The sequence below is a fragment of the Gopherus flavomarginatus genome, chromosome 1 (assembly GCF_025201925.1).
Source record: "Gopherus flavomarginatus isolate rGopFla2 chromosome 1, rGopFla2.mat.asm, whole genome shotgun sequence".
Classification (NCBI taxonomy): domain Eukaryota; kingdom Metazoa; phylum Chordata; order Testudines; family Testudinidae; genus Gopherus; species Gopherus flavomarginatus.
Window position 1 is genome coordinate 49424078 of NC_066617.1, and position 27048 is coordinate 49451125.

General features: G+C 42.2%; 1 protein-coding gene across 3 annotated transcripts in view; it reads left to right on the top strand.

Moving 5' to 3' along the window:
* The window catches only part of CTTNBP2 (cortactin binding protein 2), a 187298-nt gene that overhangs the window by 122197 nt on the left and 38053 nt on the right, over window positions 1–27048 (top strand). For all 3 annotated transcript variants that reach the window (XR_007772047.1, XM_050936032.1, XM_050936034.1), the window contains exons 10-14: window positions 1200–1475; window positions 6553–6648; window positions 7145–7224; window positions 15712–15798; window positions 15878–15977. Coding sequence is in view for 2 of the 3 variants with exons in the window: in XM_050936032.1 (XP_050791989.1) it covers window positions 1200–1475; window positions 6553–6648; window positions 7145–7224; window positions 15712–15798; window positions 15878–15977 (639 nt within the window). In the remaining variant the exon portion in view is untranslated. The remainder of the gene's footprint in view (window positions 1–1199; window positions 1476–6552; window positions 6649–7144; window positions 7225–15711; window positions 15799–15877; window positions 15978–27048) is intronic.

The following is a 27048-nucleotide window of genomic DNA, read 5'->3' on the forward strand; positions in this document are numbered from 1 at the left end:
TGGCCCTCTGAGCTGCAATCAACAATCTTCAGATCTTCAGAGATGGGGTTTGGCGCTTCAGCCCTGTGGCAAGATGGTGGAGCTAGGGGTTTCTGCCCTGCAGATGTCAGGGGCAGGGTCTCAGAGCTTCAGCCCTGTGGGGCACACTTGCTGGGGCATGCGGGTTCAGCAGGCGCCTCCTGCAGGGCTGAAGCCCCAAGATCCCTCTCTCTACTGGGCAGAAACTCCTAGCCCCACCATGCCACCACAGGCAGAAGCCCCAGCTCCTCCAAACAATCTGGTAGGCAGAGAAGGACGGGGGGGAGGGGGCATAGGTGGCCCTGAAAGCTGCAGTTTAACTGTAAAAGAGTCACATAGGGCTCATGACTAATGGTTTGGCCACCTCTAGCATATAGTATAAACAGATATTAATCTACTTAATCTATTGCTATTATGGAATTTTGTCACAGTTCTCAGAGTACAGCAAGATCCAAAAATTACTCCTCTAATGTGTTATGCTGTGTATGTAACCCACCGCACACACTTTGTTCCTTTATTATTTTTTAACTTTTTTTCTCTGGTGACACTCTTAAAATGTTTCCAATGGGTTGTCTATTTTTAAGTATGTAATGTCTTTATTTTCCTATGAAAGAAAATGTCCACAAAGAGAAGTCTGTTTCAAATTTTTTGCTTTCCAGACTCCCATTAAAAATGTTTGGCTTGGATATTTTTCCCTGTAACTGCAACTAAATAATTATTAGCTTTTTCTATAATGATAGTAAAATTGCATTGACATACATATGCATAACCACAAATGAAATCTCCTCCCTGTTAGAAAATGAAGTGTTAGAAACCACTAGCCATATGACTAAATCTGTAAGAATTTGGATCTGGAATGAGAAAATGAAAGATTTTTTAAGCTTCTCTTTTAGACCAATAGTGTATTATTGATACTTATAAAATGAAGGTAGTGATGTTGAATGCTTTGTATAATAATCTGTAATTTAATAGCGGTTTTATGACTGTTTTGCATTGTGGTACAGACCATGCTCTTTCTCCATATTCCCTAATGAATAATAGATGTTATAATACTTGTCTGTCTCCAAGTGCTATTGAGATGTAAAAGTACTTCATATTATTAATCTTATTTACAATAGCTCTTTTATTGTGTTTTTTGTGTGATTTTAACTATCTTAGGTTCTCTAATTTTTTTTTAATAGATGCTCTTAGAGTACCTTTAAGGATTTCAGTCAGTGAAATAGAACTAGCCTACTGTGGTACAGAGGATTGTGACACAGAAAACACAATATGTTCTTTAAATATCCGCAAACAGACATCATGGGATGATTTTTCGAAAGCAGTGAGTCAGGCGGTGACAAACCATTTCCAAGCAATCGCCTCTGATGGATGGAGGAGTCTAGAAGACTTGACATTTAATAATGCTGCAGAATCCAACATTGGCCTCAGTGCAAGCAGTATATTCTCCATCAAAATAGGTAAGAATCATCACTGTTGCTTGAAAGAAAAGCAATACTTTTTTCCTGTTTGTGGGGTGCATGATATGTTGTTAATTCCTTAGTTAAGTATATTTAAGATTACTCGTGGCAGCTTCTGAGCTAGATCAGGCCATCATGATTGCATTCATTACACAAAACACTCATTTGCATTTAAGACACTTTTATAGCTTAAGTATTACTTACCCAATAAAATAAAATTGGAAGAAAATATTTGATGAGGTTTCTTAATATGCTGCTTTAAACCTTAGAGACTAAGGAAATGCCCTTTTGGGAAAGGAGGAGCTCATCCTAAAACAAAATGAAGCCAGCTTGCTGGCATGTAAAATTAAAAAGATCATAGAGGAGTTTTTAAACTACATACTGAGGAAAAACTGACAGGTGTGGAGGAGCACACAGTTCTGATAGACACATCCATTAGGGGAGGATTCATTAAAGGGGATACTCTATATCCTAGTAAAGAAGAGAGGATTGAAGCTGACAGATTACAGGTGGGAACTAAAGAGAAACAGTCAAATGAAAGAGTCCCGTTCAATTAGATCACATGGCAGACAACTAAATATTGACAAATTTTATAAGTGCTTGTATGCAAATACAAGAAGTCTAAATACTAAGATTGGTGAACTTGAGTGCCTGGTATTAAATGAGAATATTGACATAATAGGTATCAAAGAACCTTGTTGGAATGATGATGATCAATGGGGCACGGTAATTCCAGAGTACAAAATATATGGGAATGACAGTAGGTCTTACTAGTGGGGGAATGGCATTCTATGTGAAAGAAAGCATAGTGTCAAATAGCATAAAAATCTAAATTAAACTTTACCATAAAATCTCTATGGATTCCATGCTTGAATAGTAAGATATAGCAGTAGGAATATACTACCAACCACCTGCCCAGGATGATGACAGTGATTGTGAAATGCTCCAGGAGATTAGAGAGGCTGCAAAAACAGAAAACAAAATAATTATCAGGGATTTCAGCTATCCCCTACTGACTGGGAACATGTTACCTCAAGATGGGATGCAGAGATAAAATTTCTAGACACCATTTATGGCAGCTTCTTGGAACAGCTAGTCCTGGAACCCACAAGTGGAGAGGCAATTCTTGATTTAGTCCTAAGTGACACACAGGATCTGGTCCAAGAGGTGAAGATAGCTGAACTAATTGGTAATAGCAACCATAATGTAATTACCGTATATACTCATTCATAAGCCGAATATTTTTGGTAAAAAAGTGATGCATCAAAGAGTGGAGGTCGGTTTATAAATGGTTCTACACCAAAATTTGATGATTTTAAACTCTGTGGAATGATTGAATTGAATATTAAATACATTGTCATTTTGTTTACCTGGAGCATCTGCAGGCATGGAGCCCCTCATCTCCCTGTGGCTGCAGTTCGCCGTTCGCAGCCAATGGGAGCTGCGGGAAGTGACGTCACTTCCCACAGCTCCCATTGGCTGGGAACTGCGAACTTGCAGCCACAGGCAGATGAGGGGGTCCATGCCTGCATATGCTTCAAGTAAACAAAGTGTCCCAACCCACCAGCAGCTTACCCTGATGGGCTGGGAGCCAAAGTTTTCCAACCCCTGAAATATAGGATCGGCTTATGAAAGGGTCATACAGTTTTTGCAATTTTTACCTATCCCTTTTGGGGGGTCAGCTTATAAATTAACAGGCTAATGAATGAGTATATATGGTAAATTTAAAATCCTTGTAAGGGGAAAATACCAAAGAAGCCCACCATGGTAACATTTAACTTCAAACTATGTAAAAATAAGAAGGGTAGTTAAATGGAAATTAAAAAGAACAGTTACAAGAGTGAAATGCCTGCAAACTGTATGACACTTTTTTAGAAAACACAATAATGAAGGTTCAAATGATATATATACCCCAAATATATATTAAAAAGCCCCAGAAAACAGGAAAATGCCACCATAGTTAAACGACAGAGTAAAAGAGGTAGTTAGAGACAAGACATCACTTAAAAATTGCAAGTCAAATCCTACTGAGGAAGATAGAAAAGAGCATAACCTCTGGCAGGTCGTAAGTGAAAGTATAACAAGGCAAGTCAAAAAAAATTGATGAGCAATTAGCAAAAGACACAAAAACTAGAAGCAAAATTTTTTTTTAAGTACATCCGAACCAAGAAGCCTGCCAAACAATCAGTGTATCCACTGGATGTTTGAGATGCTAAATGAAGCATTCAAAGAAGATAAGGGCATTGCATAGAAGCTAAATGAATTCTTTGCATTGGTCTTCACTTCAGAGGATGTGAGGGAGATTCCTACATCTGAGCCATTCTTTTTAGGTGACAAATCAGAGGAGCTGATTGAGATGTTGGTAAGAGGAGGTTTTGGAACAGATCGCTAAATTAAACAGCAGTAAGTTACCAGAACCAGATTGTGTTCACCCAAGATTTCTGAAGGAACTCAAATATGAAATTGCAAAACTGTGATATGTAACTTATTGCTTAAATCAGCCTCTATACCAGATGACTGGCAGATAGCTAATATAACACCACTGTTTTTAAAAAATTAAAGAGGCAATCCTGGCAATTACAGGCCAGTAAACCTGACTTCGCTACCGGGTAAATTGGTTGAAACTATGATCAACAGAATTATCAGACATACAGATGAACATGATTTATTGAGGAAGAGTCAACTTGGGGAAGTTTAGGTTTTCTAAAGGGAAATCATGCCTCACCAATCAATTTAAATTCTTTGAGTGGGTCAGTAAGCATGGACAAGGATGATCCAGTGGATAAAGTGTACTTGCACTTACAGAAAGACTTTGACAAGGTTCCTTACCAAAGGCTCTTAAGCAAGGTAAGTAGTCATGGGATAAGAGGGAAGGTCCTCTCATGGATCAGTAACTGCTTAAAAGATAGGGTAGGAATAAATGGTCAGTTTTCAAAATGGAGGAAAGTAAATAGTGGGGTCCTCCAAAGATCTGTATTGGGACCAGAGATGTTTATAAATAATCAGGAAAAAGAGGTAAACCATGAGATGCAGATGATACAAAATGACTCAAGATAGCTAAGTCCAAAGCTGACAGTGAAGAGTTACAAAGGGATCTCGCAAAACTGATGGCACTTGAAATTCAGTGTTGATAAATGCAAAGTAATGCACATTGGAAAACATAATCCCAACTCCACATATAAAATGATGGGATCTAAATTAACTGTTACCACTCAAGAAGAATATCTTGGAGTCGTCATGGACAGTTCTCTGAAAACATCTTCTCAATGTGCAGTAGTCAAAAAAGCTAACAATGTTAGGAACCATTAGGAAAGGGATAGATAATGAGGACAATAAATACCATAATGCCACTATGTAGACCCACAACTTGAATAAAGCATGCAGTTCTGGTTTCCCTATCCAAAAAATGATATATTAGAATTAGAAAAGGCACAGAGAAGGGCAACAAAAATGATTAGAGTCATGGAACAGATCCCATATAAGGAGAGATTTAAAAGACGGGGACTGTTTGGCTTGGAAAAGCAATGACTAAGGAGGGTTGTGATAGAGGTCTATAAAATCATAAATGATGTGGACAAAGTGAATAAAGAAGTCTAATTTACCCCTTCACACAACACAAGAACCAGGGGTCTCCAGTTGAAATTAATAGGAAGCAAGTTTAAAACAAACATAAGGAAGTACTTCTTCACACAACGCACAGTCCGCCTATGGAATTCATTGCCAGGAGGTGTTGTGAAGGCCAGAAGTAGAATGGAGTTCAAAAGAGAATTAGATAAGTTCATGGAGGATAGGTCCATCTATGGCTATTAGCCAAGATGGTCAGGGATGCAACTCTGTGCTCTGGATGTCCCTAAACCTCTGACTGCCAGATGCTGGGATTGACAATGGGGTTGGACCACTCAATAAATTCTGTTCTGTTCATTTCCTCTGAAGCATCTGGCACTGTCCACTGTCAGAACACAGAATACTAGACTAGATGGACCATTGTTCTGACCCAGTATGAACATTCTTATGTTCTTATGAACTGCCTTAAGATCCTTAGAACATGCCTACATGAAAGCATTCTTTAACTCTGGCTGTGTGGGTGGTTTAGTGGATTAAGGCACTTTTATATCTTCTCTAGAACGCAGGTTTCAGTCTGCCCTGAGATCCTAAGTCAATAAGAGTTGTGTTGTCTCAGTCTAGCTCTCAAGAAGAAGGGATCAGCATTACACCTTAAAAACCAAAACCTCTTCTATAAAATCCTGTGCTTGGGTTTTTGTAATGGATCCTGACTGATACTTACATGTATAGGCAAAAGAGAACTCCCATTTTATTTCAGTGAAAGCTGTACTTAGCAACTGATCAGGAAAATTAACAGATTGTTATTCCAGTATAATGCTTCCCGCTTAGAGTAATCATAGAACAATACTGGGAAAACCATACTGCATGAATGTGTCTGGCCAATATATAAATAAAACTACTGTTTTCACTGTTGCCAATCTTTTCATAAAACAGTCACTGCAACACAAAATTCAAGCATCTCTTAGAGCCTGACTTTCCATTACCCTGCACCTTTGTGTATTCATTGCACTAGTGCGAAGTGTGCTTAATATGCTTCCCTTCAGCTTTCAGAGCTTTTTACACAAGAATTGATTGCAGATCACAATTAGTAGCGTTTTATGGTCACTTTGCACTGATGTGAATGACTACACGAGATATAGGGCAATGGAAAACTAGGCCCTTCATCTAAAATATATATTATGCTTTGACTCAAGCAAATTACCATGGTTTTATTCAATGTTTACTATTTAATATATTAAATGTAAAGGTCCATTACAAAGTGATATTTTAAACTATTGTTTTAATCTGCATACAACAGCAAATGTTCAAATGTCATCACCCATATATAAAATAATTAAATGTTTTTATACGTGGAATTTGTTTTTCAAAATAACAGAACTGGATATATATATACACATTCTGTGCCAGCGGATAGGTGTGCTGTGTGTGTGGAGGGGTGTGTGCAGATATAGTATGTATATGTCTTTATTCTCTCTCTCTCTCTCTCTCTCTTTTTTTTTTTTTTTTTAAACAGGAAATGTTCCATGGTCAATAGGTCAGATTTTTCCACAGGCACCGTGGGATTTTTTGAAGAGGAATAAAACCGAACACATAACAGTGTTTTTATTCGGTAAAGGCATTTGCACCTATTTTGTTTTTGAAAATTGAAAAATTCCGTAGTAATAGAGATTATGAATCATTTGCTACCATTTTTTCTTTAGTATTTCATGCGACTTTCCTGCTTCCCATAAATTTGAGATTCAGTTAGTAAAATAATTATCCCTTAATTTGGTTAAAAGCAGATATATGAACCTGGAGCATTTAGAAACACACGATAGCACTTAGGAGCAGTAAACCCGGTAGGTACAATTATTTTATAATATCTAGACCACCCATAGTACCTCACAGATATCTTTTTTTAACTTGTATTACGAGATACAGGTAATCCTTTTCATGATAAAATAAGTTGATAAGCAACTCTGATTGAATATGTGATGTCCATATAGAGTCTTAGAGATTCTTCAAGGTCTCACAATAGCTAGTATAGGAATGTTTGTTTGTTTATTACACATTCGTATAAATCATGAGGATTGCAGGTATTAGATAATAATATATGTATTTTAAAGGTCCTCAAGAAGGCTGCTTAAACAGTGTGACTTACGCATCTATGATCCACCTTCAGATACTGCAGAACTACCTCCGGCTGGTAGGTACCAGATTAGCGCCCGTCTGCTGGCTCTCATCTCCTTTACGCATATGTGAAAACCCCTGCTTAACCCAGTCTGCAGTGCTTCTTCCATCTCACCCTCCATTTCTGTCTTTTGTCGCCTTATTGGTGGATCGATGATTAATATTGATTAATGGTCAATCAAGGTTCATTCTTTAGTAGCATCAGGAATATTATAATCAGTATCATAATAATATCAGATTATTATAGTGTCAGAATGTGAGACCCTAGAAGCACATGAGACACAATTGCAATTTTTCACAATTTCCTTTATTAATAAATCCACTAAACCAGTAAATAATCCCACAAATATTAAAATATAATAACAAGTAGAGAGAGTGCAAAGTCTTTAGCCCTATGGCTTGCATCTCTCTCATCTCTGGCTGAGGGACCCTGGAATGTCAGTCATTGTCTTCCTCATTATCATCTTCATCATCATCAAAATTCCTAAGTAAGCCTCTGAGCAAATACCTCCCCTTGAAATCCTCCCTTGAAGCCACAATTCCCCTACACTGCAAAGAAGTAATCAAGAATGATTGGGATACGACAGACATGGGCAAGCACATTAACAAAAATTATCTTAGGTTCTGCTGGATCCAGAAACCAGAAGTCCCAATTACTGAGATACCAAAAGTTGACGCTGCCATAGTGTCCCTGGCTAAAGATATGGTTATCTTCCCAGGTGGAAAAATGAATACCACTCTCAAAAAAGACTGTGAGGCCTCTTCAGCTCCCTCAGGGTGTAACTAGCAGCTCTTTTTTTTTTTTTTTTTTTTTTTTTTTTTTGAGAGAGAGAGAGAGAGTGCGCATCTCTCTATTGGACGGAAAACTCAGAGCTCTCAAAGGTAGAGAGCACTCTCACTGTGGCTTTATTTTAAAAAAAGTTACCTTGGAAGCAATGTTCATTGCTGACACCTCAGCGGATGCAATTAGATTCTCAGGCAAACACATGGCCTCCAGCTCAGTGAGCAGGTGCCACCTCCGGCTCTGGAAGATGGATAACCACTCAAAGCAGGTGCTGTGCTCTGCCAAATTCACAGGAGCCCTGCCTTTCAGAGGGAAGCTATACAAGTTGGTGGTAGACAATGCCGCAAAATCTAAACAGTTCCTTTCAGCAATACACCATGTCTTTAAAAGAGAATGCGGACTACCCTTCAGACAAAGGTGTTCTTTTCAGCCTTTGTCTTTGCGGAATACAAGTGAAGAGACAGCAGATTCTCCAGAAGAATGCCATGGAACCCCTGCCTCTCCCAAAGCCCCTGTCCGTTTGTAACATAGACTGCATAGGTCTCCCCTTGAAGCTGAGGATTGGGAGCAGGATTTCCCATTCCCTGGAGGAATGGCTCCACCCTGTCCATTTCTCATCCAGTCCCCCATCATGCTGTCTGGTAGGCTCACCAGAGTGCGTCAATCTGAGGTCAGACTGTCAGAAAATAGGGCAGACACCCCAAGTTGCTGCCATATTCTATAATAGGATTTTACAAAGCCAATAACAAACGTGCACTCCTGGATTATTATATTAGTCTTACCGTGGAGCCACAGACAGTCCCCTTATGCTCTCTCAGGACCCTCTTTACCTCCCAGACGAGCTAGACTTTGTGTTGAAAGATTATTAAAACCAAAACTCACCTGACATTAGGTTACTCCCAACCCAAGGAGTCGGTTACTTACTCCAAGTCAATGGATGCTCTGGATCTCACACCAAAAACAATGCTGAGAAGTAGATTTCTCTAGTAAACTAACTAAAGGTTTATTAGCTAAGAAAAATAAATGAGTTCAGAGGTTAAAGCAGGTAAAGTACATTAACAGGTGAGTCCAAATTTGTAAATGCAAAGCAAAGCAAAGATGTAGCAATCTGCTAGTTTCCCATAAGTCTTTCAGTGTCAAACATAATCCATGCTTTGAACTTAGCAATCTTTTATATTTTCCAGACTCCAGTCCCATGTGATGGGCAAATGTAATGTAAATATAGTCTGATAACCAGAAACAAACCTTCATTAGTTTTCATGAAGTTTTACACATTAAATAAATTTTCCTCCTAATTCTAACACACCTTTGATCTAGGATTATCTCACTGAAGGGTGTACATAATGTAATTACATGTAACGCAATAGCAGACAACAGAATACAGATAAGTGAAAACAGTACAATCATTTTTGATCTATTCTAACAAGTGAATTGGCTTGAACACACTAAGACCTTTTAGTATTTCTTTGATATTGACACACAAGTGAATTGCCCTGTTGCTCTAGCCTGAGCTCGCAATCTGTTAAACAGCATCACACCCCCATCTTGAACAACTCTGTAAAACCCTAATCCAGAATGAGATTTCTCACCTCCTAGATATGGGAGTAATAGAGAGAGTTCCCACAGAAGAAAGATTCTCAAGGTGCTACTCCATCTTTATCATTCAGAAGTGTACGGAAGGAGTCTGAGCCAACCCAGATCTCAAAAGGCTCAACAAGTAGATGAAGGAAATGTAGTTCCAGATAGAGACTCTAACTGCTACCGTGTCATCCCTGTCTCCAGGGGAATCTTCTGACTTCAGTGGATCTGACAGATGCACATATCCACATCCCAATCAGACTGGGCCATTGCAGGTTCCTAAGGTTTGCCAATGGCAGGTATCAGTCTCAATATCGGACACTCCCATTCAGCTTGTCATTGGCCCCCGGATCTTTACAGAGATAGTGGTGGAAATCGTAGGCGGATTCACGGCAGCTATACACCTTCCTGGATGGCATCTTAATTAGAGCTTTGTCCCCAGCAACAACCACAGAGCTACAGTCCTCGACCTTGTATCTCCTGCAGGAGCATGGCTTTATTATATCATCAAAAAAGCTTAGAGAAGAACCACATCCTGACTGTGAGACAATATGATCCCAGTCACATATGTGAACAACCAAGGATGCAGCAAGAAGCCCAGCACTACAGGCTGAAGCAATGGAAATCATGCAGTGGGTGGAGAGTTCTCTCCTCTCCCTCAGGGCAACTTACATAAAGGGAGACCTGAACCAAAAGGCAGACTAACTCAGCAGGCACAAGGTGAATAGCTGCAAGTGGTGCCTGAATCAGGAGGTCTTCTAGTTAATCATCCAATTGTTTGGCCTTTCCTTAACCATTTAAGAAGCACATAGATATGTAGAAATCAAAGTAATTCCTCAGGGAAGTGAACCCCAGATCTATGGAAACAGATGTACTATCACACAGGTAGCCAGAGGGCCCCCTCTATGTGTTTCTGCCCTTCCCATTATTAAGGAAGATGATCCAGAAAAAAAATGAAAATGGGACAGTAATATTGGTAACCCTCGGTTTTTGGACATGATAGAGCTGAAATTGAGACCACCACTAAGTTCCCCAAAAGACCAGAAATCCTTTCCCATGGCCCTCTACTTCATCTGAACCCAAAGTGGCTGCATCTAACATCTTGGCTGTTGAAAGGGAAGTACTAATATTGGTGAGTATGTCCTCTAGAGTCACCAGAACACTTCTTTCTTCTAGAATAGTATCAGCCTTGAAAACATACTTCTTTAATTGGACCAAGTTTTGCAACTGGTGCCAGGAACATGAAGCAAATTTTGTAATTCCTCTATCTGAATGTTCTCCAAGAAGTCTTCAATAGAGATCTCCAACCCAGCATCATTGTGCACCGTGTGTGCCCTTAGTAGAATGATGTTTACAGGATCTGCAGGTTTCCTGGCAGGACCACCTAGGTACCCAGATTTCTTAGGGCAGTCCGGATGGCCAAACCAGTGATTAAATCTCCTTATCCCAAGTGATTGCCACTTATATTGAGGCCCCTGACACCACTGACATCAGTATCTGCATTTTATTTGTCCATCAAAACTTGATTTCTGATAGCCATCATGTCTACCAAGTAAGTGTCAGAGCTGGCAGCGCTCTCCAAGCAGGAACCTCATTACAAGTTTCTTAAGGACAAGATGGTGCTCGAAGTTCTGAAACTGTTTATCCCAAAGGTGAACTCTCCTTTCCACACTTCCCAAGAAGTGGTTCTAGTTTTATTCTGTCCAAATCCACAGCATCCCATTGAGTAGAAGTGGTACATCTCAGATGTCAGAAGGACTCTGAAAATTTACCTCAAATGTACAGAATCCACGAGGAGATCAGGGGGCCCATTTGTATCCTGCTATCTGAAATACCAATGACTCAGAGCTTCCAGATCCTCTCTTACTAGTTGGATTAGACCAGGGGTAGGCAACTTATGGCATGCATGCCAAAGGTGGAACACAAGCCAATTTTCAGTGGCACTCACATTGCCCGAGTCCTGGTCACCTGTCCAGAGGGCTCTGCATTTTAGTTTAATTTTAAATGAAGCTTCTTAAACATTTTAAAAACCTTATTTACTTTACATACAACAATAGTTTAGTTATATATTATAGACTTACAGAAAGAGACCTGCTAAAAACGTTAAAATGTATTACTGGCATGCGAAACCTTAAATTAGAGTGAATAAATGAAGACTCAGCACACCACTTCTGAAAGGTTGCTGACCCCAGGATTAGACTATGTATTGTGGAAGCGTACAAGGCATTGGCGATTCTGGTTTCAGAAGAGGTATGGGCACACTCCACACAATCCTTGGAGACCTTGTGAGCAGAAAAAGCTAATGCATCCTCAGTAGAAATTGTAAGGTGGCCACCTGATCAAGTGCTACCATCTTTATCAATCCCTGCAAGGTGGACTTCCTATCCACTACAGAAGCTTTCTTTGGCAGGAATGTGCTACAGGCAATGACCTGGAAATGCTTTTGTCCTTTCAGCAAATATTATTGGTAGGAGGGATACCGTTTCCCCTTTTTCTGACCTTTTCTTAACCTTCTCAACCTCTGTTCGTTGTTCACTACTTCCCAGATTTCAAGAAAAGTGGAAGATGCTGGGCTGCAGAATGGAATATTTCTTCTTGTTAATTTCCTTTCTTCTAACAGCGTTTCTCACATTTCTACCTAACCATGGATGGCTCATAAGTCCAGGGTCAGATATTAAGTAGAGTCATTACCATAGGACTGTCTTTCTTTGTCTACTGTACATAGTTATTTCATTATCTCTGTAAGATTTGTTAATGTTATATAGGTTTTACAGTTTGAGAATAACTCATTTGGAAGCAAGCAGGAGCTGAGAGAGCATGGCTACACCATGCAGCTCCAAACTCTGATCTGTTTTCATGAGTTGCAGAAAGTGGAGAGCAGCCCAGATGTCATCAAGAATTGTGGGAGATGCTGCTAACAGAAAGAAAGAGAGAGAGTGAAATTTTCCATTCTTCCAAAAGACCTTTGCAATGAAGAGCGTACAGTGACTTCAAACGATTTCCAAACAAAAATCAAGGAACTCACAAGAACCATGCTCATTTCCATTATTCATAAACATTAATTTCCATTGCATCTGCCTAATCCCTCTTCTTTCATTTGTACTTTGTTTAAATGGCGAGCTCCTTGTGTTAGAGACCTTATCTTCATACCCATTTGAAAAGCACCTAGCATACTGATTATGCTACACAAATTATAAGTAATAGGTTTGCATCTGTGATATGTTCTTCATTAGCAATGCAGTACAGATATATTCCATGCCCCGGGGGCATTTCATATTAATACATTAATAAATCAACTCAGCTCTTCATCTCTACAGCGGATAGGATGAAGGGCCTTCTGGTATCCTCACAGAGGATTTCCAATTCGTTTACCTTGTGTTAGACCTGGTAGGGGTTCCACTGCTGCCGTTGTCAGAGCCCACTCAACTAGAGCACAAGCGTCTTCAGCGGTCTTCCTGGCGTACATCCCTATCCAGGATATCTGTAGAGCCGCAACGTGGTTCTCTGTCCATATGTTCATGGCCTATTATGCCATCACTCAGCAGGCCAGGGGCAACACTGGGTTCGGTAGAGCTGTGTTGCAGTCTACACGGCTGTGAACTTCTACCCACCTCCATGGGTACTGCTTTGGAGTCACCTAATGTGGAATGGACATGAGCAAGCACTAGAAGAAGAAAAGACAGTTACCTTTTCCGTAACTGGTGTTCTTCAAGATGTGTTCCTCATGTCCATTCCACAACTCACCCTTCTTCCCCACTGTCAAAGTTTCTGGCAAGAAGGAACTGAGGGTGGGGGGAGCCAGTGGCGCCCCTTATACCACGCCATGCGGATGTCAATCCAGAGGGCACCAGAGCTGGTCCCCATCGGATACTGCTAAGGGAAAAACTTCTGGCATGGTGCATGTGGCGAGCACACACACCTAATATGGACTGGACAGGAGCAACACATCTCAAAGAACACCAGTTACGGAAAAGGTAGCTGTCTTTTAATGCTGGTATTTTGTTTGTTTTTGTTTAGTGCAGTACATAAGGTAAGGTATAGATTATATTACTGTGAAGTGGGATGCCTGAGATTTCTGATGAGATGAAGTTAATGTTTGGCTGAAAAGTATGAGACGTTGAAATGAATTATCAATCATTTGGTTCAGGAAAAACTGTGTAACTTTCTTTCAAAATGGCCCTAACTTGTTCTCTGGACATCAAAAAACCTGATAGTCTGATGTGTTGACATTTTTCCACTAGTACTTTATAATTTCCAGACACCTTTTTAGGAGTCACAGGACTGTTCTGATTTGCCTTTGTGGGGGACAGGGGGAGGAAGGTATGCAGGGGAGTAGTATTTTAGTTAAAAGATATTTTTTAAAACTCCAGCATGGACTGTATGGACAACAGTTAAAAAAAGTTTTCTCTTTTCAAAAGGACATTTTTCCTTCAATCCCTTATATTCTGTCATATAAAAAATAAATTGCAAGCATGGAAATGAAGTCATTAAATTCATTTTTACCACCTACCAGTTGATTGATGAATTTTTTATTAAAATGTAATATGCAGGTGATTATTAGCAGCTTTAAAGAGGAAACAGAATTAAAATAAGTTGGTTCATATCAACCATTATTAAAGAAACCAACCCTATTCCTTACTGAGCAGCAGCTTTATTTGTATAAAAAAAAATCATTTTTCGTTACACAAGTTACTTGGTGTATGAAAACTAATGAGAAAGCAAATCTGGGTAAATTAGCTTTTAGACATCATTGTTTTCATAGCGATAGAGCCAGTTTAAACATAATTAAAACCCAAGTTAAAAAAAACTTCCAGAGCACTCTGCTGGTAAATTAGGTAAACAATGTGTGCCTTAGATCTCAGCTGTTTGCAGGAGTCTGACAATTACCTAGTAGTTTAACTGTGCTCCCTTGACAGTTAATTACACGTGAGCACTATGCTAATATCATTTTACAAAGTGAAGGCCCACAAGTAATTTTGATTTGAAATGGGTTTTAGTTCTCCAGAACATTATACAGTGCATTTCTGAGTTTCAATTAGAGGTAAAGCTGTAGCTATGTCATTCAGTTAAAAAAACTTAAAACATGTTGAAGTAAAATCATCACAGAGAACTGGAAATATTTTTTTTAAATGTGTGCATTATAATAGTATGGACCAGGGGTCAGCAACCTTCAGCACGCGGCTCATCAGGGTAATCCACTGGCAGCTCCCAGGGACCGCTGTTCTCTGTTCCCAGCCAATGGTTGTATAAAAGTAGCAAGATGGTTATACAATGAATAAAAATTTTCTGTTTTTAAATAAGAGAGACTGATGAATTTAGATAATAGGTAGTAAACCCAAAGCAGCTACCATTAAATATGAATGGTGGGATATTTGGTTTACTTTTCACACTTGTAGAGCAAGTATCTCTTTGCCTCTTCAGCATGCTTTTTATGGGGGGAGGGATAGCTCAGTGGTTTGAACATTGGCCTGCTAAACCCAGGGTTGTGAGTTCAGTCTTTGAGGGGACCACTTAGGGATCTGGGACAAAATCATTACTTGGTCCTGCTAGTGAAGGCAGGGGGCTGGACTTCATGACCTTTCAAGATTCCTTCCAGTTCTAGGAGATAGGCTATCTCCATTATAATCCACATTTAGCCAAACAGGTTCTAAATATTATGACACTGGGTTCCTATATTGTTAGCATAAATTATATATTTAGAGTTTGAGGAGTAGTTTTTGCCTTAACTTAAATCTGGCAAAAACATAAATGTTGATGGTTTTTATAGACTAATTTCGGTTTGAAGGGTTCTCTTGCAAGTTCTGCCCACTCTGTGTCATTGGATTTGATTGTTAACTGTAACCTGTCCCTATTGTCTGTGTTTGTCAAATTCAACCATTGATGGGACAAAAGAATGTTTTCGCATAGCTTTATAAATTAAGAACAATCCCATGTTATTGCTATGTAAAAATCTCTTTTTAAAAGTTGCAACACACAAATACTGCACATGTAGACCACTGTATTATAAGGCGCATAAATTTCATGATTGTGAAGTGGAAAATTCCACATATACCCAGCCCCTTGCTTTTTGGTTGTTTTGTTTGGATTAAAAATATCCAGGTCTATGAATATTCATATCAAGTTTACTTTGTTTATGTGTAGGTTGAACAGTACCATAATGTCATCTTTCATGGTCCAGAAGGAAGTTTGCAAGACTACATAGCACATCAGATAGCGCTCTGTATGAAGGTATTCAACAAGCATACAAAACAAATAATTCTAGAAAGAGCATGTAAAGCTTCCCTAAACCTGTGAATTTTCATCACAGAAAAAGCAAATGGCTGCCGGATTCACCTGTGAAATTGTTAAAGTTGAAGTGGATGCTGATTTCTCCAAGGAGCAGCTTGCAGAATTATTCATCCATAATGGTAAGATTATTTCAGCAGATCTATTTTGATATGTAGAATGCTACTTCTAAAGATGCTTTCGGACAAAACATTAAAGCACGCTGTATAGCCTATGGCATATTTTTAATAAGAGTTCTGAAAAACTCACAAATTCTGGAGAAGGAAACAAGGATCTCAAGTGAGCTAGTGCTAAAGATGGCAGTCCAGAAATGAGCTTTGTGTAAACTTTTCCATTAATGGATTCTAATATTTTTTTCTCCTATCTGCTTTCGTGTTTCCTTATGTTAGTGAACATTTCACTTGGTTTTCAATGTTCGGAAATGTTGAACCAGCAATATAAGAACATTGCTACTTTATCATGCCTGCTGGCTGAATACAGCACTTTATTCTCCACAGCTGTCAGCATCTTTCACAAGCAATGAAAACTAGTTTTAAAAAATTCTATAAAGAAGTTGAAAAAACAGCATTGCAAGTAGTATTTTCTGGAAAAAAACAAGGCAATTATAGAGAGAGAGAGAGAGATCCAATAAACTGGATTAAAGAAAAAACAAATACTGATGATCCTAAATGGAATATTAGCTAGAGTTATTTTACTTATCCATTTCTTAAGTTTTGAACTTATTTGTACTTTTACTGTCTACTGGAATTTTTCACCACAGCCATTAGAAGAATGCCATTTTTCAACTTCAGTTTATTAAAACAATAGGCTTCAGACTGTGTGAGAGTCCATTTCAATGAATGTCTCCAATTCTGGGAGACCTGGATAAATGTAGTGAGCCATTTCTATAGGATCACTTTTAGTCCTTTTTAAATCAGTGGGTTTTTTATTTGTTTGTTCTACATAGCCTTTTTTGAAAACCCAGATTTTTTTTATACTTCATTATTTATTGCTCAAATATTATCTTTTTCTGATTGATAGGTAATATATTAAATATTGAACTAATCGTATTGTCCAGTTTTCCATGGTATTACATTTAACAGTATATAAGCACATCTGTATTTGGAATACTAGAATAGTATTATGTTAACACAACATTATTTCACCTTAAGCGAGCTTTCACTGCATACACCTTCTTTAATCTGTCCAGTATTATAAATACTTAATAAATATTTCTCTTCACTGTGGCTAAAAGTTTCAAATGTCAGTAAGAGCAGTGGATTTTCAGCACCTCTGAAAATCAGGCCTGTTTTTTAGACATTTTAAATGTGGATTTAAGTGACTAACTGTAAGCATCAATCCATGTGTATTTTGTCTTATTGCTACATACCAAAGTTAAATTCTTGTTGCTAGTGTAATGTTAACCACTTTTTAAAACAATGATAAACAGTCATACAAGGACTGAAATATCCCACAACAGATATTTTGGAGCAACATACTTATTCTTGAAATGGTTCTGGTCAGCATGCCCTAACTATAATTTTGGGATGACCAGTAAAGAAGAATAAAAAAGAGAGATGGCTAAGTAATGAAAGCTGATAAGGAAGGCAGGATGAACTAACACCACACTTGGTTTTAAAAAAAAAAAAAAAAAAAGAGGAAAAACTAAGGAAGGGAGAACATAGAAGACGAACTGAATGTGGGGGGAAAAGGGGGATAGAGCAGACACATAATGGGATTCTGCTCTGCCTTCTAAGGTTTCTTGTTTTGTTTTGGTTTTATCTGTAAAAAAGAGAGAAACAGTGAGAAAAAGAAAATGGAATAGACAAAAAAGTTGGGGGAGAATCAAGAAATGGTAAAGAAAAGAGAGAATACATTTAACATTTAGGCTAGTTAAATTTTTTTTCCCCCCCAGGTCGTCATATTTCTGTGGATAGAATCCTGTAACCTTCCTAGTTTGATGAGAAGGCAGGTGTTGGCACAATATTATTGATGAGACTGGGGCATACTGCTGGTTGCTACTGTCACTGACTAAATTTAACAGGATAGGGTTCTAAAATAAATAAAATTGACATGAAACGGGTAACTTTTTTTTTCTATTTTTTTTTCTGATTTAAGTGCTAGCATAACACTGCATTTTAATGGGCTTTTTAATATTTATATTGGCAGAAATGTGATGATTTACACAAGCTGGGAATCTGGCCCATTATCGCTTGTGACATACCCAGACCAGTGGGGTACAGGAGTCTGGTAGAGGGCAAATATACTGGTCACTGGATGAGTAGTTTTCTGTTCCCTGAGTGACCAGAGCAGGGGCTGCACTAGAGTAATCAGGAACCTGCTAGAATCAGTTAAGACAGGCTGATTAGATTACCTGCAGCCAATCAAGGCAGGCTAATCAAGGCACCTGGGTTTAAAAAGGAGCTCACCCCAGTCAGGTGAGGAGGAGCCAGAGGAGAGGAAGTGCGTGTGAGGAGCTGGGAGCAAGAGGCACAAGGAGCTGAGAGTGAGAGGGTGTGCTGCTGGAGCACTAAAGAGTACAAGCATTATCAGACACTAGGAGGAAGGTCCTGTGGTGAGGATAAAGAAGGTGTTTGGAAGAGGCCGTGGGGAAGTAACCCAGGGAGTTGTAGCTGTCATGCAGCTGTTACAAGAGGCACTATAGACAGCTTCAATCCACAGGGTCCTGGGCTGGAACCCGGAGTAGAGGGCGGGCCCGGGTTCCCCCCAAACCTCCCAACTCCTGATCAGACACAGGAGGAGTTGGTCAAGGCTGTGGGGAAGATCACTGAGGTGAGCAAATCTGCCAATAAGCGCAGGACCCACCAAGGTAGAGGAGGAACTTTGTCACAACTGGTATCAGGGGTGGGACTCGGTGTGCACAGCGTGGCAGAAGAAGGAGGGTGATTTAAAAAAAAAAAGTAGAAGGTTTATTTTTTTTTTTCACCCCAATGGATGACTTAGTATGGGCAATGATACAAGCTATGGCGGCCCAGCAGAAGGCTATCCGTGTACAGGCAGCTGCCCAACAGGAAGCAGTGCGGTTGCAGCAAGAGACTCATCGCCTGCTGATGGACCAGGCTTCTCAAGACTGGGCTATGTTGTGGGAACTGGTAAACCAGGTAAAGACCGTTACAGAGCTGAACTGCAGCCATGATGGGACGCAGATCATACGCCAGGAATTGGCTGCAGAAAATGACGCGGGAGGATGATGTAGAGGCATACCTTCTGGCCTTTGAGAGGACAGCCCTACGGGAGGCCTGGCCTCGAGATCAGTGGTCTGGCATCCTTGCCCCATTCCTGTGTGGGGAGGCCCAGAAGGCTTACTACGATCTGCCTGAAGAGGCTGCAGCAGACTATCCCCAGCTGAAAGTGGAGATCATGGCCAGATCTGGGGTAACGACTGCAGTGCGGGCCCAATGGGATGATTGGAGGTACCAGGAAAACAAAACCCCTCAGTCCCAATTGTATGACCTCATCCATCTCGCACAGAAGTGGTTGCAAACAGAGTCCCGGAGATACTAGAGGTTCTGGTCATCGACCGATACATGAAGGGACTACCACCAGACCTTCGTGCCTGGGTGAGCCAGAATGGCTCCTCCACCTATGATGAGGTTGTTGCACTGGTAGAGAGGCGAAGGACGGCGAGGGAGCTGACCCGACCAGTTAAGGAAGAGGCACCCTGTCTTAATCTAGCAGCACCAAGCCCTAGAGCTCAGGTGACTGGGCCACCAGGAGGGTCCAGGTGGAAAAAGAGAGGGGCTGAAGGCCCACCAGAGGCCACAAAGAGTCGGAGTACTGAGGGAGAAAAGGATCATAATGTTAAATTGCCCAAACCAAGAGACCGGGGAATGCCTAGGGCTCCATACAGATGTTATGCCTGCGGGGAGTGGGGACATATAGCTGCACAGTGTCCCAATGCTGAGGAGCCAATGCAGTGTAACCTGGGGAACTGGGCAGACCCATGCTCCCTAATCCACCTTGTGGGGGTCTCATTAACCCCACATATGTACACCAGACCAGTGAAACTAAATGGGGTAGAGACCACGGCACCAGTTGATTCAGGGAATGCTGTCACGCTTGTCTCGGGGAAGTTCGTCAAGCGTAGTCAGCTGCTGCGGGCTAAGCGTACAGGGATAACATGCGTCCATGGGACAGTTGGTTATTACCCCACCATCCCAGTAAAACTCGAGATTCAGGGGCACACTACTGAGGTAGCAGCAGGTGTAGTCCCTAAACTCCCATACCCAGTGCTTATAGGGAGGGACTTCGCAGGGTTTGGAAACTTGCTCCCAGTAGGAGGATTGGAGGAAAAGGGGAACCCTTAAGTTAGTGAGGCATCCACAGTAGACTGTCAACCCCCAGTCTTCTCTGAAATGTCCCCAGATTTATTTTCCATTCCCAGACGTGGTAGAAAGTCAAAAAGGGAAAGGAGGGCAGCGAAGGCCTTGGGAACCCGAATACTGACTCAAAGCCAGAGGATCGCTCTCGTAGGTAGGCGGACCCGAGCACCTGAAAAGGAGGCCACCCAGGAGGGAGAAGCCCCCGAGTCTGACCCCTGCCCTAACACTTCTGAACCAGTAGAGGCAACAGAGACTGGGCCCCTAGATCTTGGGCAGATTAGCCGCGGAAGAAGAAATTTTGGACGGGACCAGGCTGGAGGCCCAAGGTATGACAACATTAGGAAGGAGGTGACTGAAATAGATGGGGTCCCCGTGGAAGGGAAAGCCCAGGGACCAGGACCCTACTTCATAATGAAGAAGAATCTGTTATACCGGGTTGCACCAGTACAGGGGCAGAAGGTACAGCAGGTCCTAGTACCTCAAAAACACCAGAACGCTGTATTAAGGCTTGCTCTTGGTCATCTTTTTGGGGGGCATTTGAGGGTAGAGAAGACCCTGGCACGAGTCCTACGACGGTTCTTCTGGCTCGGAGTACATGAAGAAGTGCGGAGGTACTGTGCGTTCTGCCCAGTGTCAGCTGCACAGTCCCCGTCCCCACCTGAGGGCACCTTTAGTACCCCTTCCCATCATAGAAGTCCCCTTTGAGCGAATAGCCATAGACCTAGTGGGACCCCTGGAGAAGACAGCTCGGGGCCACCAATATATACTTGTTTTGAACTAGGCTACTCGCTACCCAGAAGCCGTCCCCCTGTGGAACACAGCCTCTAAAACGATAGCCAAAGAGCTGGTGGGGAACTTTTCCCGAGTGGGGCTACCAAAGGAGATATTAACAGACCAAGGAACCCCATTTACGTCAAAGCTAATGAAGGACCTCTGTACGCAGCTCGATATACATACCATGAGAACTTCAGTCTACCATCCGCAGACTGATGGGTTGGTAGAAAGGTTTAACCAAACCCTCAAGGCTATGATACGGAAGGTGGTAAGTCGGGACGGGAAGGATTGGGACATCCTACTACCCTATCTTATGTTCGCTATCCGGGAGGTACCTCAGGCCTCAACTGGGTTTTCCCCCTTCGAGTTATTATACGGGCGTCACCCTCGTGGCATACTAGATATCGCCAAAGAGATCTGGGAAGAGGAACCCAATGAGGGGAGAAATATAATAGAACATGTAATACAGATGCGAGACCGGATAGCCCGTGTCACCCCTATTGTATGGGAACATTTGGAAAAGGCACAGGAGGCCCAGAGAACTCATTACAATCACCAGGCAAAAGTCCGACAGTTCCAACCAGGGGATCAGGTGATGGTGTTGGTACCCACAGCAGAAAGCAAGCTTCTGGCCCAATGGCAGGGACCCCATGAGATGGTTGAACCTGTGGGGGAAATAACCCAGGAAAACAAGCCTTCCAACAGGTGAGAGTGTCTCCCAATTTAACACCGGACCAGAAGAATGAGGTGTCTGAGATGATCTTCCGGAACCAAGATGTGTTCTCAACAAAACCGGGTCGAACAACCAAGACATATCACCACATCGTCACGAACCCTGGGGCCAGAATAACAATGAGGCCCTATCGGGTGCCAGCAGCCAAAAGGGAGGAAATAAAAGCAGAAGTAAAGAAAATGCTGGAGTTGGGGGTCATCGAAGAATCGCACAGTCAGTAGTCCCGCCCAATCGTGCTGGTGCCCAAACCTGATGGCACCACAAGGTTTTGCAATGACTTCCAGCGACTAAACGAAGTATCCCAGTTTGACACATACCCCATACCTCGCATAGATGAGCTAGTGGACCGTCTGAGTAATGCCCGGTATTTGACTACTCTAGACTTGACAAAGGGGTACTGGCAGATTCCCCTTGCGGAAGACGCAAAGGAAAAGACTGCGTTTGCTACACCAGAGGATCTTTTTCAATATACTGTCCTCCCTTTTGGACTACATGGGGCCCCAGCTACTTTCCAGCGCCTCATGGACAAGCTATTACTCCCGCATAACAGTTATGCTGCTGCCTACTTGGATGATGTGATCATTCATACCCCAGACTGGGAAACTCACCTAGAGAAGGTGGAGGCAGTCCTTGATACCTTCAGGCGAGCTGGCCTTACAGCAAACCCTGCCAAGTGCGCTGTAGGGTTTACAGAGGCTAAATATCTTGGCTACATTGTGGGAAAAGGTCTGGTAAAACCCCAAGTGAACAAGTTGGAGGCCATCCAAAATTGGCCCTGACCACGTCGCAAGAAACAAGTCCGGGCATTCCTAGGTGTAGTGGGGTTTTACCGACGATTTATCCCCCACTTTGCCAAAAGGGCAAGTCCCCTGACAGACCTAGTGAAAGCCCATGGAACTGATCTGGTGAGATGGTCTGATACTGCAGAGGAAGCATTCACACACCTACGGACTGCCCTCTGCAGTAACCCCGTACTGATAGCCCCTGATTTCACCAAGGAATTTATCCTGCAGACAGATGCATTAGAAGTAGGGTTGTGGGCCGTTCTATCACAGATGGTTGGGGAGGAGGAACACCTAATTCTCTACCTCAGTAGGAAACTCCTTCCGAGGGAACAAAAATATGCAGTGGTGGAGAGGGAGTGTCTTGCTGTAAAATGGGCCATGGAAGCATTGCGCTACTACTTGCTCGGGCGCAGATTTGTCCTCGTGACTGACCATGCCCCTCTCCAATGGATGCAGCGGAACAAGGAGAAGAACACAAGCGTGACCAGGTGATTCTTATCCCTCCAACCTTTCCAGTTCCGTGTGCAACACAGAGCAGGGAGCCGTCACGGCAATGCCGATGGCTTGTCACGTGTGCACTGTCTGGCTTCCCAAGCTGCCCAACCCCTTGATGTTGAGCAGGGGGGAGGGATATGTGACAGACCCAGACCAGTGGGGTACAGGAGTCTGGTAGAAGGCAAATATACTGGTCACTGGATGAGTAGTTTTCTGTTCCCTGAGTGACCAGAGCAGGGGCTGCACTAGAGTAATCAGGAACCTGCTAGAACCAATTAAGACAAACAAGCTGATTAGATCACCTGCAGCCAATTAAGGCAGGCTAATCAGGACACCTGGGTTTAAAAAGGAACTCACTCCAGTCAGGCGAGGAGGAGCCAGAGGAGAGGAAGTGCACGTGAGAAGCTGGGAGCAAGAGGCACAAGGAGCTGAGAGTGAGAGGGTGTGCTGCTGGAGGACTAAGGAGTACAAGCGTTATCAGACACCAGAAGAAAGGTCCTGTGGCAAGGATAAAGAAAGTGTTTGGAGGAGGCCATGGGGAAGTAACCCAGGGAGTTGTAGCTGTCATGCAGCTGTTACAAGAGGCACTATAGACAGCTTCAATCCACAGGGCCCTGGGCTGGAACCCGGAGTAGAGGGCGGGCCCGGGTTCCCCCCAAACCTCCCAACTCCTGATCAGACACAGGAGGAGTTGGTCAAGGCTGTGGGGAAGATCACTGAGGTGAGCAAATCTGCCAATAAGCGCAGGACCCACCAAGGTAGAGGAGGAACTTTGTCACACACTCTATTTAAAAAAAAAAAAAAAGTAATAGCTGAGGATGCGTTCTTGAGATTCCTATTGAGTTGAGAAATTTTGGGAACTCATACAGAGAAACATAAGCTGAATTCTTAAGCAGAACTTTGGTTTAAAATACACAGTTTTTTTGTGATTTATCATTTGTGCTTCATTCTCTGGTAGTCAAAAAAGCTAATAGAATGTTGGGAATCATTAAGGAAGGGATCAATAGTAAAAGAGAAAATATATTGCCTCTGTATAAGTTCGTGATACACCCATATCTTGAATATTGCATGCAGATGTGGTTGCCCCATCTCAAAAAAGGTATATTGGAATTGGAAAAGTTTCAGAAAAGGGCAACAAAAATGATTAAGGGTATGGAATGTCTGCCATATGAGCAGAGATGAATAAGACTGGGACTTTTCAGCTTGGAAAAGAGACAACTAAGGGGGGATATGATAGAGGTCTATAAAATCATGACTCTGGTGGAAAAGGTAAATAAGGAAGTGTTATTAACTCCTCCTCATAAGAACTAGGGGTCACCAAATGAAATTAATAGGCAGCAAGTTTAAAACAAACAAACAGAAGTATTTTTTCGCACAACAGACAGTCAATCTGTGGAACTCCTTGCCAGAGGATGTTGTAAGGCCAAGACTATAACAGGGTTCAAAAAAGAACTAGATAAATTTATGGAGGCTAGGTCTATCAGTGTCTATTAGCCAGGATGGGCAGGGGTGGTGTTCCTAGCCTCTGTTTGCCAGAAGCTGGGAATGGATCACTTGATGATTACCTGTTCTGTTCATTCCCTCTAGGGCACCTGGCAATGGCCACTGTTGGAAGACAGGATACTTGGCTAGATGAACCTTAGGGCTGACCCAGTATGGTTGTTCTTATTTTCTGTGTTCTTATGCTCATACCTAATTGAGATTTTGTCGTGAATGCAGTTCTTCACTTTTTGTACAGGATTTGAGTATTAGATCATGCTGTTATATATGAACTTATTCCCAATAACTCATTTGAATAATTATACATAAAGGTAAGAACCAGTGCCTTAATTGCCATGGCCTCAGTGTCAGATAATTTCTGAGCACCGTCAAAGCTCTTATCAAAACTGGTAAAACATATATGTGAGAAAGGTAAATTTAATAAATTGATAACATTTATACATTTTGTCCTCATAGAAAATACATTATTATCATTGTACAAAAGGATAGTTGGTTTAACATTACGCAGTAAAATACATACTATATTTTTATATAATGTCTTTCATATAAATAGTCAGTGGCACTGGAACACTTTTAATAGTGGGGGTGCTGAAAGCCAGCTCCCTCACCCCTGTCCATCCCCCACCCCAAGCTGGGGCCAGGAGCAGGACTGTGTCTCCAGGAGGAGGGAACCCAGGCAGAGATAAGGGGCTGGGGCCACAGCTGGGGGTGGGCATGGGTTCAGGAGCAGAGCTTCAGGATGTAGGGCTGGCAGCCAGGATCCTGCATTTGGGGGGGGGGGCAGCAGCAGAGTCCCACATAAAACCTGGGGGTGCTGCAGCACCCCCCACACCGCTAATTCTTACACCTATTTAAATAGTATCCAAAAGCATTTTGCAAAGTCACTACAAATAATACAATAGAGTTTAACACACAGAGAGAAGTGATGGTGAATTGGAGATAAAGAAACGCTATCTCACAGTGCAGCAACTGCAAAGAAAGATGAGACTTGTGCCAACCGTAACCAGATTGCATGGAGAAGCATAGGAGGCTGGAGTAAGTGGGTTTGGGGACTAGAGAGAGACTTGACCTGTGCTATTGGGTGGTGTGAGTTTATGGAGTTTTATAACAAGGGGACAATTTTGAACTGACGCTTGATGTTATTGGGGAGCCAGTGGAATTGTTTGAACATGAGGATGATGTAGTTATGGATAGAAACCTTCCATACATGCTGCACCCGGGAGAGCTAGGATTCAGAAAGGCTATAAAGAGAGCAGTTGCAGTGAGAAGAGATTAAGGCATGGGGATTTGAACAGAGGTGGAATCAATGCAGTATATTAAGTGACTATTGTGAAGGTGATAAAAAAGTACATTTGAAAACATGGACTATATCAGAGGAGAAACATTTCAAGTTATGATTGTTTTTAAGGTTAAGTCACACACACTGTCCTCGTGCTCCGTGTTCCCTCTAATTTTTCTCACTCCTGTATTTTGTTATGTGCATCGGTATGGAGGTGATGTGTGACACAGGCAGAGGGTTGGTAGGTGTGGGGGGGCGGTGAGAGCTCTGGCTGGGGATGTGGGCTCTGGGGTGGGGCCGGGGATGAGGGGCTCAGGGCTGGGGCAGAGGGTTGAGGTGCAGGGGTGAGAGCTCCAGCTGGGGGTGCGGGCTCTAGAGTAGTGGGTCTGGGAATGAGAGGTTTGGGGTGCAGTGGGGCTCCCCAGGGCTATGGTGGGGAGAGAGGGCTCCCCTCCAGCTCTCTCCCTGCAGCAGCACCTGGGCTGCAGGGGAGAGGTGCCTGTCCACCAGCCACAGCAGGTTTGGGGCTGGGCTGGGAATGGGGAGAGGTGCCTGTCCCCCAGCCTCAGCAGGTTCAGGGCCGGACTGGGGATGGGGAGAGGCGCCTGTCCCCTGGCCACAGCAGGTTCGGGGCCGGACTGGGGATGGGGAGAGGCACCTGTCCCCCAGCCGCAGCAGGTCCTGGGCTGGGCTGGATCAGAGCCGAGGAAGAGGGAGGGGCGCCATGGCAGGTCTAGGGCTCGGGGACAGGCACCTTTCCCTGCCTCAGCCCTGAGCACCTGCGCAGCACTAAATAGGTAGCTGTGCAGCTGCACAGCTTAGAGGGAACTTAGCTCATCGGAGGGATCATCCCAACTTTACAAAAGGCAGTTTAGGAAAGTGGAAGCTAGTTAAAAATGCGTAGCCAAAAGCCTAGCCATATGTCATGAATTAGCAGCTGTTTAAGAGATGAAGTACAAAGTTAAGGGATAAATGGTTAACTTTCAGCATGGAAATAGGTTAATAATAGAAAGTTCCAAGGACCTGTACTAGGATTGATTTGACTTTACTAATTTACTAAATTTACTAATGATCTGAAAAGAAGAAAAAGAACAAATGGTGAAGTAGCAAAATTGTGCTTGACACAATTATTTAGGTTAGACAAGACTAAAGATTGTGAGAAACCTCAAAATGGCCTAACAAAGTTAGGTCAGTAGGTAACACAATGGCTGCTGAAATTCAACCTTAGCCAATTTGTTGTTTTATTGTTTATATTGCAGTGGCACACAGATTCCTCAATCAGAGTATGGTACCATTCTGCTAGGT